The 15,606-nt window shown below is 41.6% G+C and overlaps 1 protein-coding gene across 5 annotated transcripts in view; it reads right to left on the bottom strand.

Moving 5' to 3' along the window:
• Positions 1-512: 512 nt before the first annotated feature.
• The window catches only part of mib1 (MIB E3 ubiquitin protein ligase 1), a 62,321-nt gene continuing 47,227 nt past the window's right edge, over positions 513-15,606 (bottom strand). Inside the window, exons 13-22 of one of the 5 annotated variants that reach the window (XM_030751692.1) lie at positions 10,498-10,630; positions 9,086-9,172; positions 8,452-8,610; positions 6,762-6,943; positions 5,909-6,098; positions 5,684-5,762; positions 5,374-5,520; positions 2,767-2,838; positions 1,968-2,068; positions 513-1,758 (exon numbers count right to left, since the gene is read on the bottom strand). In XM_030751692.1, the coding sequence (XP_030607552.1) occupies positions 1,618-1,758; positions 1,968-2,068; positions 2,767-2,838; positions 5,374-5,520; positions 5,684-5,762; positions 5,909-6,098; positions 6,762-6,943; positions 8,452-8,610; positions 9,086-9,172; positions 10,498-10,630 (1,291 nt within the window). In that variant the 3' untranslated portion in view covers positions 513-1,617. The remainder of the gene's footprint in view (positions 1,759-1,967; positions 2,069-2,766; positions 2,839-5,373; positions 5,521-5,683; positions 5,763-5,908; positions 6,099-6,761; positions 6,944-8,451; positions 8,611-9,085; positions 9,173-10,497; positions 10,631-15,606) is intronic. The other 4 variants (XM_030751693.1, XM_030751694.1, XM_030751695.1 and 1 more) reach the window with 4 other exon arrangements.

The raw sequence follows: 15,606 nt of genomic DNA, 5'->3' as shown, positions 1-15,606 counted from the left end.
TTGTTTGTTTCATAAATGAACAGGTTTGCCTTACAGACTCTTTGCAGCAAAATGCTTCTACTGGTGATTTCTAGAAAGCTATTGCCAATAAAAAGTAAACACACATGAAAAAAAACAAAAACAAATAAAAACAGCACAAACATATTTCAACATGAAGATCAGAGCAGAATGTTTGAGAGACTTTGAGGCTACATTGTAGGAAGGCAGTGACACCTACATATCCTATTGTTTGGGCAGCGATACAAAATAATTTACATTTTCATCTTAGTGTTCTAATAGATTGTACTCTCTAGCTCTATAAAGGTAGACTTTGAGAAAAGGAAATACACTTAAATTAAACAAAAGTAACACAAAGAGCACCTTATCCCCATAAATGTTAATTAACAAGATTTTTTTGGAAGCAAATGGCACGAAGTTGTCGATGGTGAATTAGCAATTCAGTGAAATATATACATTTATATATATATATATATATATATATATATATATATATATATATATATATATTTTTTTTTTTTGTTAGACAATACCACCAAGTCTCAACAGTTTAATACCAACTTGCAACAAGTTACTTCTGCCGTAAAAACGTTTGCATCATGTGGGTTTGTGTGTGGGAACAGTTACAATTGGGGTGGCGTTCCACTGGACAGAAACTGAAAGAGCTGCTGTGTGTTTGTCTTGAATCCTTCCTACACGGCAGCTTTTAAATCCGCAGCAGAAAGGGTGTTACGACACCGCTGTCGTTACAGCTCAGTAAACAAAGTACAGGGTGCAGCGTGCTACCTGGCAGTTAGACCATTATATCTGCATTCTGTCACTGACCTCAAGTGGACCTCTGGAGTCAGTGTGGAGAATGTATTTAACCCTGCTTTTCTAGTGCAAAACTGCCAACATTTGGTTTTTAACCGCAAGGACAGTCGGTAAGCAGAACGTTGCAAGAGCCAAAGCTGCAACGCTCAGGGTGCAAACTGTGTCTCAAACCTGCCGCACTGTCGTGAAAAATGAAGAAGCTTCCGATACAAATACACTCGCATGAAGATTTACAAATACAATAAAATCTGACTGCAGCAGATGAATGAGAACTTTACATCAAACGGTAACAGGCCGCCCTCATTTCCTCCACACTTCTCACTTTGACTGATACCAAAAGTTATTGAAATGCCGTTCATATCCAAGACTCTGAATCTGAACTTCAGATAGGAAAACAGTTTGGAAAAATGAAAACACCACTAAAAGAAAGATGGGAAGAAGATGAAGGGAAAAGACAAGACAAGAAAAGAAAAAAAAAAAAAAAATATATATATATATTTATTTTTTTTTTTTTAAAGGAAAAAATATGATGTCACTAAAGCAGGCATCTTTCTTCCTGGCTGTACTCACTATGACAGCACAGCAAAATTAATTTCAGTCAACTCATATTTTCTCTGTTTTTTAACAGGAATTCCACCTGAACACAGTCAACCCACTAAGAGAATATTTGTGGGATAGAATAAGTCGTGGCCGGCCGACACGAGTGCTGTGAGGATGGCAGCAGCAGCAACAGCTGGTGTGGATGCCGCATTGTGAGCGCGTTCAATGTGGGCTTTAAGAGAAGAGAAAGAGAGTTCCTTGTGGGATCTAGTAGAGGAGGATGCGGCGTTCGATGGCCTTGCGGCAGATCGGGCACTCGCTCATTCGGTCCCCACACAGCTGGCAGGTTCCATGGCCACACATGAAGATCATGTTTTTTAGCCGGTCCAGGCACACTGGACACATGGTCTGCACACAGGTAAACGAGTTATAGTAAAATCCTTTCAACATTCAACATGTCGGTATTGCTACCCAAGCAGAGCCCTACACAATAACTTTATGGTACCGGCGTTCGTTTGATCACAAGGAATTTTACAGCAGTGGGTATTGTTTCGCAGTTCAACTACATTTTATTCTTCTGTTCTAGTTCACGAGCCACACCTGGTTAGTGACCTTACCTGTTCCTTGATGTCTTGAAGCTGTTGTTGCAGCTTTTGTACGTCAGCGTTGACGTTGGTGTTTGCCTTGTCTCTCTGCAGGGCCGGGATGTTTCCGCTGGCTGTTTGGACATAAGAAAATAACACAAGTGCATGCTAAGAATAGAAAGAACTGTGGTTATCAGCCAAAAGATTAAAATAAATGCACCAGTGGCAACCACAGATTTCACCTCTATACTATAAAATATACTGCCAATAAAAGTGACCGCAGCCACAACAACATTACCATTATGAAATGAGCAGAGCACTCGAGTATATTTAAAAGCACAAGTTTTGTAAATGGGCAAGGATCACAAACACATGCGCACTGAATTTTATTGTTGGCAGACAAACTCAGGCTCTGGCAGTGTGTGCTAACTTGCTTTTAAATTTTATTTCAGAAATGTGCACTTTGTAATTATCTGGAATATAAACCGGCATGGGACAAATTATCATGCAGCACTCGCTCACTCACTCGGGTATAATGAAATGTGTGTGAAACTGCCCGAATGTATTATTTAAGTGCCCAACACAAATTTTCTGGACTGATGCTCTGCTAAGGCTTATTGTTGCATCCAAACATCCGCCAGAAATGGTGAACACCAGTGTGATTCTTGAGATATGCATCCTATGTATGTGTCGTCACACTGAAAGAGAAATGGAGGGGGGGTTAAGGGGAGAGGACAGGGGCCAGGGCAGCACCATGGGGGTGGGGTGGGTTGCAGGGGGCTCTCTATAAACAAGGCTCTCATAAGGGAGGGGATCATGGAGGTATACTTACACCAACTTAGTGCCAGATTGTTGGGCTGGAGAAGATCCTGGGATCCCCCTGCCATACTGTTTGAGCTCCCTGCTGGGAATAACCAGTCACATTGTTATAGCAGGAGCTGCCCTCACCAGCTCACCAGCTGGCCTGATGACCAAGACTACTCACTATAGCCTCTATGAGAGGTTCAGAGAAAGAATCTGAGAAGCAAACTAGCAAGTTGGAAACAGTGATCAGGGAAAGAAAGGGAAACAGAGTCTCTTCTACTGATTGCTTAAAGTGGCAAGTGATTTTTTTTATTTATTTTTTTGCCATCAGGTGATGCTTAGAGCTGACTCTAATGCCTGGGTTAGAAGTACATTATGAAACTAATGCACCAAATTAAACAAGGGCGTCAAAATGCTTAAACTGACAGGTATATTTTGTGCACTAGTTTGACGTCAAAACAGGAAGCAACAAGCAGGGTTACAGGGAGAAAGGGAAAATAATAGCATTCAATGCTGCCCCTTGCATGAGTGTATGTGCCATTGTTTGGGTCTGCATTCACTCGTGCACGTCTGGTAAGTGCGACTTGCTGACAAATGGAAAAATTTACACAATTAATATGGAGGTAAACACGAAGGTCAGTTTCCTGCTTAACTCAACATAAAATATGAAGAACACAGTAGAAGGAATCACTAGTGAGACGCACCACTGTCAGAATTAAGTTGATGATGGATCGTGAATGCAACCCAAAATAATTTTAAAAAAAATTTCTGCACTAAAATGCATCTTGTTTCATGTGCAAAAGGTTTATTACAGGATTTTAGTTAAAATCAATCAAAACTGGGGCTGCTTTGCAGCTGAAAAAATGCGATCTAAAATACTGTACAGATTCAGAACTCCTCCATATTCCTTGTCAGAACTGAGGGAGGGATATTATAATGCAGATTCATGTGGGTATTATATGCATGCATCATAAGGGCTGCAGGTCATTTCTGTGATATGCTTAAAAATGAGTTCATCCATTCTATGTGAATGTGATTAGTCAAAGTTTTGGAGGACACAGGAACATTAATAAGGTTATCTGTGTGCTCTGACATTATTGTATTATTCAGTAAAAGTCAATCTGGAAATGGCTTCTAAGATCCTACATTTAAAGACTGGGATTTGAAACTAAATTTTCTCTGCTTTGAAGATCTGTGTGGTGATTTCAGGCATGGCAGCGAGGCCACTGTCCACTTGAGCTAAAATCTAAATAGAGGCTAATACAAAAGAATTGAGCTCAATGGTTCTAATGATTAAAACATGACAGATTTAGATGTGGAAAGTTTGTAAAGCAAGTTTGAGTACTTCAGTTTAGTTTACCTGGTTTCTAATATGTCTACTAGAATTAAAAAATGCAAAGAAAACATGAAAGTGATAGATCGTTCCATCTCAGATCACATTTTTAGAGCATTCTCGGTTCAAACACCTCTGATTTCCCTGAAAATCTTATGGTTTAAAGTTCAGATATATATGAAGCTGATTCTAGATTTTTTTTTTTTTTTTAAAGACCAGTCGACCAACTTTCAGGTCTTTCTTTTCACACATTGAAATATGAGGCAATGTTTGAGCTACTAAAGATAAAAGCCTGAAATTTCCACTGGTAAAATAAACCAGGATCTGTAACTTGGGACAAATACACCAACAAATCAGTCAATATGGGCTAGCTGAAATTAAAATGTTTTTAAAAAAAAAAAATCTTAAATAAATTTAAGCAGTCCCATGAAGTCCCATTCTTGAGGACACATAAATAATAATAAAAAACATTGCAAAAGATAAGTGACAATGTCTGAATGGTATATGGTTGTATTTCACGACAATGCAAAATAAAACGTAGAATATTTTTTTAACATGAAATTCTTAGAGAAATGAGGAAAATATTTTCATTCAACTTTCATGCTGGATTGATCAAATATGGCAAGCTGTACCAAACCCCTCCCCCCAAAATATCAGTAATCTAATCTATATATACCAAAATTCTGGAGTTTCTAGATGATACTATAACTGAGAAATATGGGACTTTACAGGGCAGCTTTCATTTTGTTGTCATGTTTTAATTATCCAATACTTTGGCATATTTTGATTAATCTGTCACAAATTAAAGATCCTAATTCATTTTTATGGTAATTAATGCCAGTGAAAATGTCAATAGTTTTGGAAATATTGATGTTCAAAATTTGCCTCAGATTTCAAAGTGTGAAAAAAAAAAAAAAACATGCTGCAAGTGGGTCATTTTCAAAAAATATACAGTACCAGTCAAAAGTTTGTCAAAAGTCAAAACTTTTGACTGGTACTGTATGTATTTAAAAGTATTTGATATATGAAGCTGAAATTTAACAGCAATCATTATACATGCCCAAACTTTGGACCATGAAATTTTTAGGGAAATCGGAGATGATCAAGCAGAAAGGCCACGGTGATTTGAGATGGAATGAACGTGACGTAAACATAAATAAACTGCAAAAGCAAAGCGGCAACAAAGGAAAAGATAAAATTAAAGCAGATTATTTGGAAAAGTAGAGAAATGAGAAAAGAAAGAAAAAAATCTTTTAGGAAAAAGGGTTGGATTAAAAGGAAACGTGTGGAAAATTCACTCACTAAGGTCATCATCATCATCATCATCATCATCATCATCATCAGCGGCATCATCCTCCATACCTTTCCCTCCACAGCAAAGTACGAAGGGGGTGCGGCGTTCCACCACAGCCCGGCACTGTACGCACTTCTTCATGAGGCTGGCACAGTCTGGAGAAAAGACAAAGAAGACAATCAGTCCAAAAATCAATACTGGGTTTATTACTCACGCAAAAGCTGGCGGCCAAAAGAAACAATATGAAAGCAGTAGATGCCTAAGATGATGTTGAAATCTGATCTGGTACTGGAAAGCTACAATGAAATGGTAACTTACTCTCACAAGCGCACATGTGACCACAGGGCTGGAACAACACTGCTGCCTTTTTGTCAGAGCAGACTACACACTCCTCGATCTGTGGACGGACAAATGTAACACGAGAACAGAATATTTAAAAAAAAAAAAAAAAAAAAAAAAAAAAAAAAAAGAACAACCTCACTCCGTTCTATGTCGTGTATCTGTTTAAAAGGTAGGAAGGACAGCAGGCGTGCTTCTTCATACCTTAGTTCTCGACTGCACTTGTTCTTTGCAGATGAGACACTTCTTGACGCGAGGCGAGCAGAGGGAGCAGGTGGCGATGTGTCCGCAGGGCCCAAATAGAGTGTCTCTCTTCATGTCCGAACACACCATACACTCCTCGAGTGACTCAATGTTGCTGTTCAGAGACGGGCTGCGGGTGCCCACCTGGCCGCTGGAACAACACACAGTGTGTGTGTGAGAGTGCAAAGAAGATTACAAGAAAAAGAAAGAAGAAAAGAAAAGATGAGGAAATTAAATGAAAAGCGCAATATGGAACATGATGCTTGTACCAAGATGTGATCTCTTCCATTATCTTTAAAACAATGCTACAGTAACTGTTGGAGCATGAACACACGTGAAACACTTTGCTAAAGTGCTATCACTGCAAATGAATTTGCCCTGCAAGCTAATTACATAAAACAGTTTAATAAATGTAGGTATCAAAGTGATCTGGAGCGACAACAGAATCTGAAGTTTTTCCTCTTTCACCCGTGCTCCAGCACTCTGCTCAGTCTCATGACATTTTTGTGTAATCTTGCTGACAGACAAAAAGCACTGGAAACATGCAAAATTTCCAGCTTTGTGAATTCCTGAAACTCCATGAAGTAAGTAGCCAAAGACTAGTCTGGCACATCATGTTCTGTAAAACTGTTTCACCTAAGCTTTTGTACAGATTGTCCACCCTTGTTTGTTGGTCTTCATGCTGAGCTCAGCCTGCCATCTCCTGGCTCCAGCTTCTTATTCACTAGCCATGAGTGGCATCGATCTTCCCATCCAATTCTCAGTAAGAAAGCGAACAGATGCATTTCCCAAAATGTCAAATGAGAATGTTTACCTGCTCTTTTCTTTGTGGCATTTGGCCAAAGCCTTGCAGAGGCTGGGGTCAGGACACAGGTCTAGAGGGGACTGGCCCTTTTTGTTACGAATGGTCAAGTCTGCTCCATTAGCTGCCAGGAAGCAGGCGATGGATGCGGCGCTCTTCTTCTCTGCCCCCTGGGTGCCCAAGCCCATGATTAACTGCAGAGAGCAAGACAGAACAAAAAACATATAAAGTCAGAGATGCACCAGGCTTTTTGACATGAGGGATTATTTTAAAGTTGAATCCAGGGAGGATCCGTGATAGGTCTACACCTTACACAGTACCATTTGAAGCACTAATGCAATTAAGAGCGCTTTTTTAATTTTATCAAGGTCTTCAGTTTGAAACTCGGAAGAACTGTGTTAAAATACATGTCGGGTCACTTTAAATGACCCAATCAGAGATACATCTTAAGATGACTGTCAGACAATATATTCTTCTAACCCCAACCCAAAATCCCATTAACTGTTAAGTCTGTCTCCCTCCCATGGCTCATCGCTACACTCAGTCTACCCCAATTCAAAGTCTCTCTCTCTTACAATTTAGGTCTTCCATGTCAGAATGTCTCCAACCAGTAGCTTTTACATCTCATGCTGATGTAGCCATCGGGCCGGCTAATTCAATTCTCATTTTGATGGGAGGGGAGGGCTATGGGAGAGTGACCCAACTGCACACATCTCAATTAGGCCTGCTGTCTGTCGGTTCCGCTCCTCCGCGGGGGAACCAGAGAGGGCAGAAAGCGGGATAGAAGAGAGGAGGTGGAGAAAGAGAAGAAAATGGAGTGGATGGGAGACAGAAGGTGACAGGTACGGAAAATCTGTCACCAAAGCTGTGCATTAAACTCCTCCCTGTAGGGCTTAGTGATGTGGTGTTAACACAAAGACAGCTGAGGTCTGACATGGCCCTTTTGGCCTCTACAGAGGGACAAACTCGTTCAGGATGGGTGAAGGGGAGCAGCTGACTGTTGGTGCTGTGCGGATGATGGGCTAGTGCGGTTGTCCAGAGATGCCGATGAAGGAGACTGTGGAGCACTTTGCTTCCAAACGGAGATCTGTCACCCTTTCATTTTTCACATACTGCAAAGTGGGCCTAATGCTGTTGTTATTAAAGGTGTGTATACAGTTCCTGAAGAGTACTAGGACAACTTCTAACAGTCTACCAAGATCACAAATGCTTAAAGCTATAGCAAGATTCTACAATGAGTCACCGAAGAGGAAAAAGGAGAATATGGACAACTAAGCTGCATATGTTACAGAGCCACCAGTAACAGCAAAACAGTGACTGGTAGACTAAACTTGTTAACATGCTGCTTTAGTATTCATGGCTTTCCTAGCTTGATACAATGTATTATATAGAAATGTCTAAATTAATCAGAACAGTCTATTATATAAGATTCCTAAAACTAGACTGAGTCTGCTATTACTGCTGTATAAAAGCATTATTCGTTACTATTAAGCTACAGTAAAATTTTCTAAAAACAAAAGCTGCATATCAGTATACACAGATGCAGAGAAAAAAAAAATCATGTTTTCCTATTTGTTTTCCTGCTACCACATACGCATTTGTTTTATTTTTATGTATGGCCACTTTCTTAAGAATCCCTGACGCATGTAAAATAAACGTAACATAGGACGAATAGTGAGGTTAATAATAGATGTATGTGTACCGTGTTCTTGGAAGGTTCCCAGGGCTCCACTTTGCTGACATCTTGCATATCTTGGAGCTGCCGCAATTGGGACAGCGTGTGGTGACGCAGTGCCTCGTGAAGCGGCGTGTCCCCATCCTTGTCCTGCACGTCGAGCTTGGCCTCTGCCCGTACCAGCAGCTGATAAAGAGAAACGTATAAACGAAGAGTTACACAAGCAGACAGCGGAGGAGAAACTCGCAGCCGCCATGAAACAACTTTAATTTAATGCTACAATGCAAATGCCACATGCTGATTTATGGGTTGCGGGCTGCTTACAATGAACTGCTTCAGCATTGTGCTACCCAATTATGGAGTGCATTTTTTTGTGAGTCCACAAGGTGGCAACATGGCAATCTCAATCCAATGCTACGCTCAAAGACTCTGACCAAGACACTGCCTTAGAGAGCCTTTTCCCTTCCCTCTGAAGCAGGACTTTGTTCAACTGCAGGATATCCAACCATATAAATTAAATGTGGGGCTGCACTGATGTTTTTCTGCTCCCTTTTGTGCAGTCTATAAAGAGTGACAGACAGATGACTAAAGACACAATGCTCACTAAGTAATGCAAGTAAGACAGGGAGAACAAATGAGAAAAAGAAGAGGACCCACTAACCCGAACTATCTGGGTGTGCTGGCGCTCCACTGCCAAGTGTAATGCAGTCTGCTGGTTGACATTCTGAATGTCTAAGCTCGCATTGCCCTGGGTGGTGGGAGAGAAGCAAAAAAAACCTCAATATACAAAGGGTAACAAACCATTTGTGCACACAGAGATGACAGACAAGTAATGAATTCACAGAAATAGAAACAGGAAAAAAGAACATGTTTCATATAAAAAAAATATAATTCCTTTGCACATGAAAGACTGTAACAACATCTGTGGCTTTATGTGCCATGACAGAATCTTGTTTCCTTTAGCCCTGCCAACCAACAAAGTATCACCCGGGAAGCTGGGGGGGAAAAAAATGGCATCCTACAATAACGCTGCATGTGATTGTCATTTCCAATTGCAAACACCTCAGCTGAGGAGATGTGGAGGGAAGATAAGCATTGTGATCAGGCAGTGTGTGAAATCCCAAAGTAATAAGACTGACTGGCTGGCTGGCTGGCTGGCTGGCTGGCTGGGAATCTGCAGTGCACCTAGTTCTGTGGTGCAGTTTTTGAATAGAAAGCTGAGCCATCACTGCGAACAAGCCCAATGCAGGAACTTGGGAAAAAGCTGTCCCTGCTGAAAGGTAGCTTGCACAGCGAACATTCATGCACTGGAATGTTGCAGCAACATTACTGCCTTGCACCATATCCTCATTAAACCAGTTCCTGCTTGATCAGGTGACTTTTGCTGTAAACCCGTGTGCGAGTTAGTCTTCAGGGAGTGAAACCTGCAATCTCGGAAGGGAAAAAGAGCATGAACTTATGATTGCAAGAGGAGGAGGATACGATGGCCCAGCAGCACTGAAGAATACCCCTGGAGGACCAGTGAATTCAATAAAAAATAAAAAAAATAAATAAAAAGAGGCATGTATAGGAGCTTCAACTGGTCTACAGCTTGCAGGCTGCAGGGGAGTGCAGTGGAAGCTGCGTTAATGGTCTGTAGGCAGGTAAAGCTAAGAGTACAGGCTGAGTAGTTGCTTCAGTGCTTTGGGATAATTATGAAATGTTAAGTTTCTTAATGTGCTTAACACAGGTGACCGTCTAAATGTGTTTTTCAGTCACTCATCTCACAAGGGTCTGACGAAACAGATATCCTCATGCTTAATCCTTTTAGCTGTCTACAGAGGCAGCATAACAGCTTGAGCACGCTTTTAAGATTCAAATCTATTTTCTGACATTTTCATAGAATTACAGCACGGGTGTCCAACACTCCCAAGCATCTTCTGGGTGGATACAGAGGGAGCCTGCCTCAACTGCTCTTTAATGTGATAATGGTGCCTCTGTAGACATGCTGTTATAAAGTATGTATAACAGAAATAGCTGCCAAGTTAAGTGATTAAGTATGCATTCAAATTTTGAGTGTTGGAGTGTTGCTACCTGGTGCACCAAAAGCTCAGCCACCTCCACGTGGTTGTTGAGAGCAGCCAGGTGCAGTGCAGTATAACCATCGTCCTTCTTCTCATCTACAATCCAAGGCCTCGGTAGTTTGGATAGCAGCACACGCATGGCACTGAACGGAGAGGAGGAAGCGAGGGAGGGAGAGAAGTGAGTGCTTTGCTGGATTCTGGGCTTTGGTGCATAAGACAAAAAAAAATACTTTAAAGAGTCAAGACAATCACGTTATTTTGATACGAATTTCTAATAGAAATGCCAAAATTTGTGACTGAATGTCTCATGCCATACACGTCACAGTGACTGTGCTGTCGACACACAGCACACCCCAATACATAGCTTTTCTTTTTATAGCAGGGCATATCCCATTTTCACACATGGCAACAAGAATACTAAATCAACTTAGGGAGGAGTTGCTTTACTAAGTACAGTGTTATTTACATCAAGCTTGGAGCAATGCAAGTTCTGCACATTATCCCCCCCCACCAACTCTTCATTTAAAAAGGGCAGTCACTTTTCCCTTGATGATGCGCAAAAGCGCGTATCATTGGAAGGCAACATGGTAATTACGCAAGATTTAGCTGCATTCACTCAGGTCTCCTCCTGGGAAGAAATGGAAGAGGTGGGAAGGGAAAAACATCTATTGTTTAAACAGCGCTATTAAACAGAAGTGGTCCAGCGTGCTGACAAGAACCAGTTCTGTGTCACTGAAGGTCATTTAGAGGATGTGTGCCATAAAGACATGTGGCTGCAAAGGCAAACGTACCAGAGGAGGACTGAGGAGAAGTCACAGTGTCAGAGTGGGGATAAAAAGGAGGCTGACTGTCACTCCCTACAGTGCCATTAAAGAAAGAGGGATTTTTTTTTCCTGTTAAAAGAAAGGCACATACATATTTCCACTCTACTAAATACAAGGATGAGAGAAAATTAAAATTAGAGAATGAAATTAGAGGAAAAACTATGCTGAAGTTGAAGTATGTAGATTTTACTTAAAGAGTGTTGCAGTTGTAATTAACAGAGTTGTAATTAAATGTGTTAACAGCCTTCTTCCAATTAAACAAAGCAGGTTTCACAGTATGGCAGCTTTACTTTATTATGCATTTCAACTCATTCATTATCTCTCTGTTCTTGACCCTAAGTTCTTTCCTGCTGTAGCCCATGGGCATACGGAAGAGAGAAATACTAAATGCTGGAATGAGACAGATTCTTCTTTTAATGTGCAAGCAGTGCATCGACGTGCTTTGTTCACACACAAAGGAATATGATACAACACTTATAAAAGCCATATCCCTAAACTCTTCTTGTATCTTGTCTGTAGTTAGGTACACAGTGTACCTTCAGTCAGCATTAAGGCAGCAGCAGTGCTGGAGGGAACACTTCTGACCTTGTTTAACCCTGAATACTCATACAGGGCATATCTATAAAATGCGACAAAAAAGAAAACAGCCAATTTGACTTGCTCTTTGATATGACTGACCAGCGCGCACTGGGCTGTTTACGTAAACATCAGAAGGATAAATAGGATTTCAAACAGTAAAATGAGGAAATGTGCGCCGGCACAGGGCTGGAAAGGCCACAGTCGGGACAGTCAATGAAAATGCTCAACCATTAGATAAAAACCAATAATCTAGCGTGCTTTTGGTCTAAATGTGAACAGGATGGCAGGTTCTCTGCGGGTTTTTGCTAAGCCTATAGCTTGCCTCCCTCCCACTGGAATAATGAAAGAGAGCATCATCAGCACACCCTCTTGAGGAAAGCAGAGAGGCATGGGGCAGGCAGTCAGCACCTCTGTACGGACAGAGATTCAGGGCTGCTGTACTGCTGCAGTGATGAACAGCGCAGCACACTGATCCCAGTCTCCCTTGCTTGCTCTCTCGCTCTCTCTCTACCTCTCATTGCACAGAGGCTTACGTGCACACACACACACCTGCATTGCTTGCAGCCATCTTCAACCACTTAATGCAGAGGAGCACTGCTTAAATGTGATAGCAACCGCACCCATTCTGCCTAATCTCACATTCATAACGTGTCGCCTTTGTTACAAAGAAGTATTTGCTTACACACTGTAGATTTTACATCTCATAGGGGACTTCTGAGGAATTTCATCCATGGCCCACCCGCTGGGTAGGAGTTGAGACTTAAGCAAGCAAATCATTCAAGAAAAGATTTTGCCATATAAGATTATTGCCTGAAGCTACAACACAAAACTTATTCCCAGTGGTTCAAAATAACACTCTTTTAGCCTTCAAGAAAAATCAGCTATATGGAAACACATTGCATTTTTCTAAACCACAAGCTTGCACCAGAATCAAGGGCAACTGTCCCACATGAAGCCCTTGTTCTTTTTTGTACCAATTGTCTCACTCCTACTGGCAGCACACTTGCACAATCTGGATTGGCTGGAAATATCCACTATCTACTAAACGGCCAATGAATGTACACCTGCTTTAATGCAGGAGCATACCTGCGCCTTCTAGCGTCAGAATCTGGCGCTCGAGCGCTGGGCAGGTGTTCGCTGGCGTAAGGAGCCACTCCAATATAAGTCTAGATTGACAGGCTCCCCTGCCACGCTGGGTAAAATGGGCGGACATTAATATTAATGCCCCATACTGGCACTGCTGCAATGCAGTTAAGCCATTTGCTGTAAAAGCAGAAAAAAAGAGACTGAATTAAGAACCAAGAAATAAATTTAAGTTGCGTTTTTATCTCTGGGGTGAGCGGTCTTAGCAGTGACTGAGGGGAGTATAACAGAAACTGTGTGTTAGCTGATGAGGTAGGATCTAGAGGGGGGGGGAAGAGGAGAGTGATTCTGACCAGCTCAGGCTGCAGAGGTTTTATTGAGCAGAAGAATGAAGTGACCTGAGAGCTAACGTTCACATAATTCAGATAACATGTAGTGAGGATTTATTTTATTATGACTGAACCTTAAAAACCAATTCTATCCTGAATGTGGGAAAGGGCATGCTAGCATATAGGGGATAAGGGGGTACGTGATGGAACTGGGTCACCCTGTGAGAGATCTCAAAGAGTCCCTCAGGAATGCTACACTGGGTCTTGTTGTCTTTGGTTGCTATTTGTCATTGACTAGGACACTCTCTGATGCCCTCAGCTTTGTGTGTGTTGGCATTTGTCACTGTATGGAAGACAGTGGAAGTGCGTGTACATGCAATTGCTGGTATGAGCGTGAGGGTCGACAGGGCCCTTCTGCTGCCCTGGCCTGGCTGACAGCCATCTGTGTGGTGGTCAGTAGCCGTTATTACAACAGGAAGTGAGAGTCAGGGGACAATAACGTGGGTAGGACAGGGCAGAACAGGAACAGTCAACATCCAGTCTGAGATTAATGGCTGCGCACAAACATATGGTTACTCTGATGTGGGAGACGTGTTTGGCATACCGTCACCTGTTAACTAAGGCTTCAAGCTCAAGAAAAAAAAATCCAAATTCTGCATTGGAAATGAGTCACCAAAAGGTGCCACCTGCTTTGAGATAATAAAATAGCTTTCTGCAGCTATTAATGAAAAAGATCAGTCTTGCAAATGTCAGTGTTTATATGGTTAAACAGAGATCCAAAGAATATGGCTGCAAAAACTCTACCCCAATATCATCACCAAAATTTCTGTATTAAATCCAATTCTTGGACCTGAAATTAAATCCCAGCATAAAGTCTACTTTTGCAAAGGTTTCAGTAGCACATACAGAGCTGTTTGGCCAAACAGCTCTGTATGTGCTCAATCAAGTAAATTAAATTTAATGGATTGTATGACAATGGAGCAAACTGCACCTGCCAATCAAGACCATGCAATACAGCTGTACAGCCTCTGGAAAAAGCTGATAAGCAAACCTTTAGCTGAAAGCATTTTGACAATGTTATTTGCCACACCCTTTTGATACGGCCTTAACAGAGCTAAACCGGTAGCATCTTTTTATGATGTTTCCTTTCTGCATTACAGTAGGATTTTTGGTTTTTACCCCTGAGTCTTTCTTGGAATAGGCTTTCCAGAAGAGTCAAGTTCAGACGATACATGAGGTGTCAGCTCACTGAGGACTGGATCAATATATTCGAGTCCTCTGAAATAGTGGACCCACTACCCAACAAATCATTCACAGTTGCAACACTACCGCCAAAATGGAAGCCCCCTTCTCCCCTTCCCACTCCAAGCAGGGAGGTGCTCTTCATCATGTGTGAGTGGCTTGGTCCCTAACTCACCAGCAGCTGGTAGGGGAAGAGTCATAAAACTGTTTCAGTGATGTTAAAACATGCTTACTAAAGGAGATTGCTTGAGTAGTAAGCTGCATACTTCTAAAGCATTGTATGTGTGCATATATGTGCATAACTTATATATAATTCAAGTAGCTGATAATCTAAATGCAAATGTAACCCTCAAAGTTCATTGCGGCCATCACCTTACCCCCAGATGCAATTAGTTACAAGTTCACTTTGTCACGAGCATCCCACAGGTATGTGCCATCCTGCTGTGGACAGAGTAAATAAACATGGGTAGCGTCCAGACCAGCAGTGCAGCAGAGAGCTGGGGACAAGAACCTAACTGGCTCCGCTCGATAAAAAAAGCTTTCATTACCATGCCGTGAAGAGAATAATTTTCCCTACAATGTGACCTTCCCCTGCCTGCCTCTACCTGAGGCCCCTGAGTGAGCATGCTTTTATTATGGACTATTTGCATAAACCAGGAAGAGAGAAGATGGGAAAGGGGTGCATTTCTAGGATGTTTAGGTTATCGCTATAGTATTGCTGCTGCCTTGAAGGTTGTCTAGGAGACAAGAGATGCATTTTGAAACATCTCCAATTCAGTTTTCTGTCCATTTGGGCAGTAGGTGTGGCCTACAAAGGCTTAGCTTAATTAGCCATAAATCACCTGGTGATGTGGAGTGCCCTGATTCACAGCAATACATGGGAAAAAAAAAAGAGAGAGAGATAGAGAGACAGCAAGACAGTCAAAGAAGCCCAATGGCATGTTAATATCCCATTGGTTCGAGATGACCCAATTATTATCCCATGCTCCTCTTCCTTTGCACTTCATTCTCCTCAGCACCTTGAAAAAGCCTCATTCTCATTGCTGCACAAGCCATAATAGT

This window comes from Archocentrus centrarchus, chromosome 17 (genome assembly GCF_007364275.1).
Source record: "Archocentrus centrarchus isolate MPI-CPG fArcCen1 chromosome 17, fArcCen1, whole genome shotgun sequence".
Lineage (NCBI taxonomy): Eukaryota > Metazoa > Chordata > Actinopteri > Cichliformes > Cichlidae > Archocentrus > Archocentrus centrarchus.
Note: the sequence above shows the minus strand (reverse complement) of the source record. Positions and strands in the feature narration are given on the sequence as shown.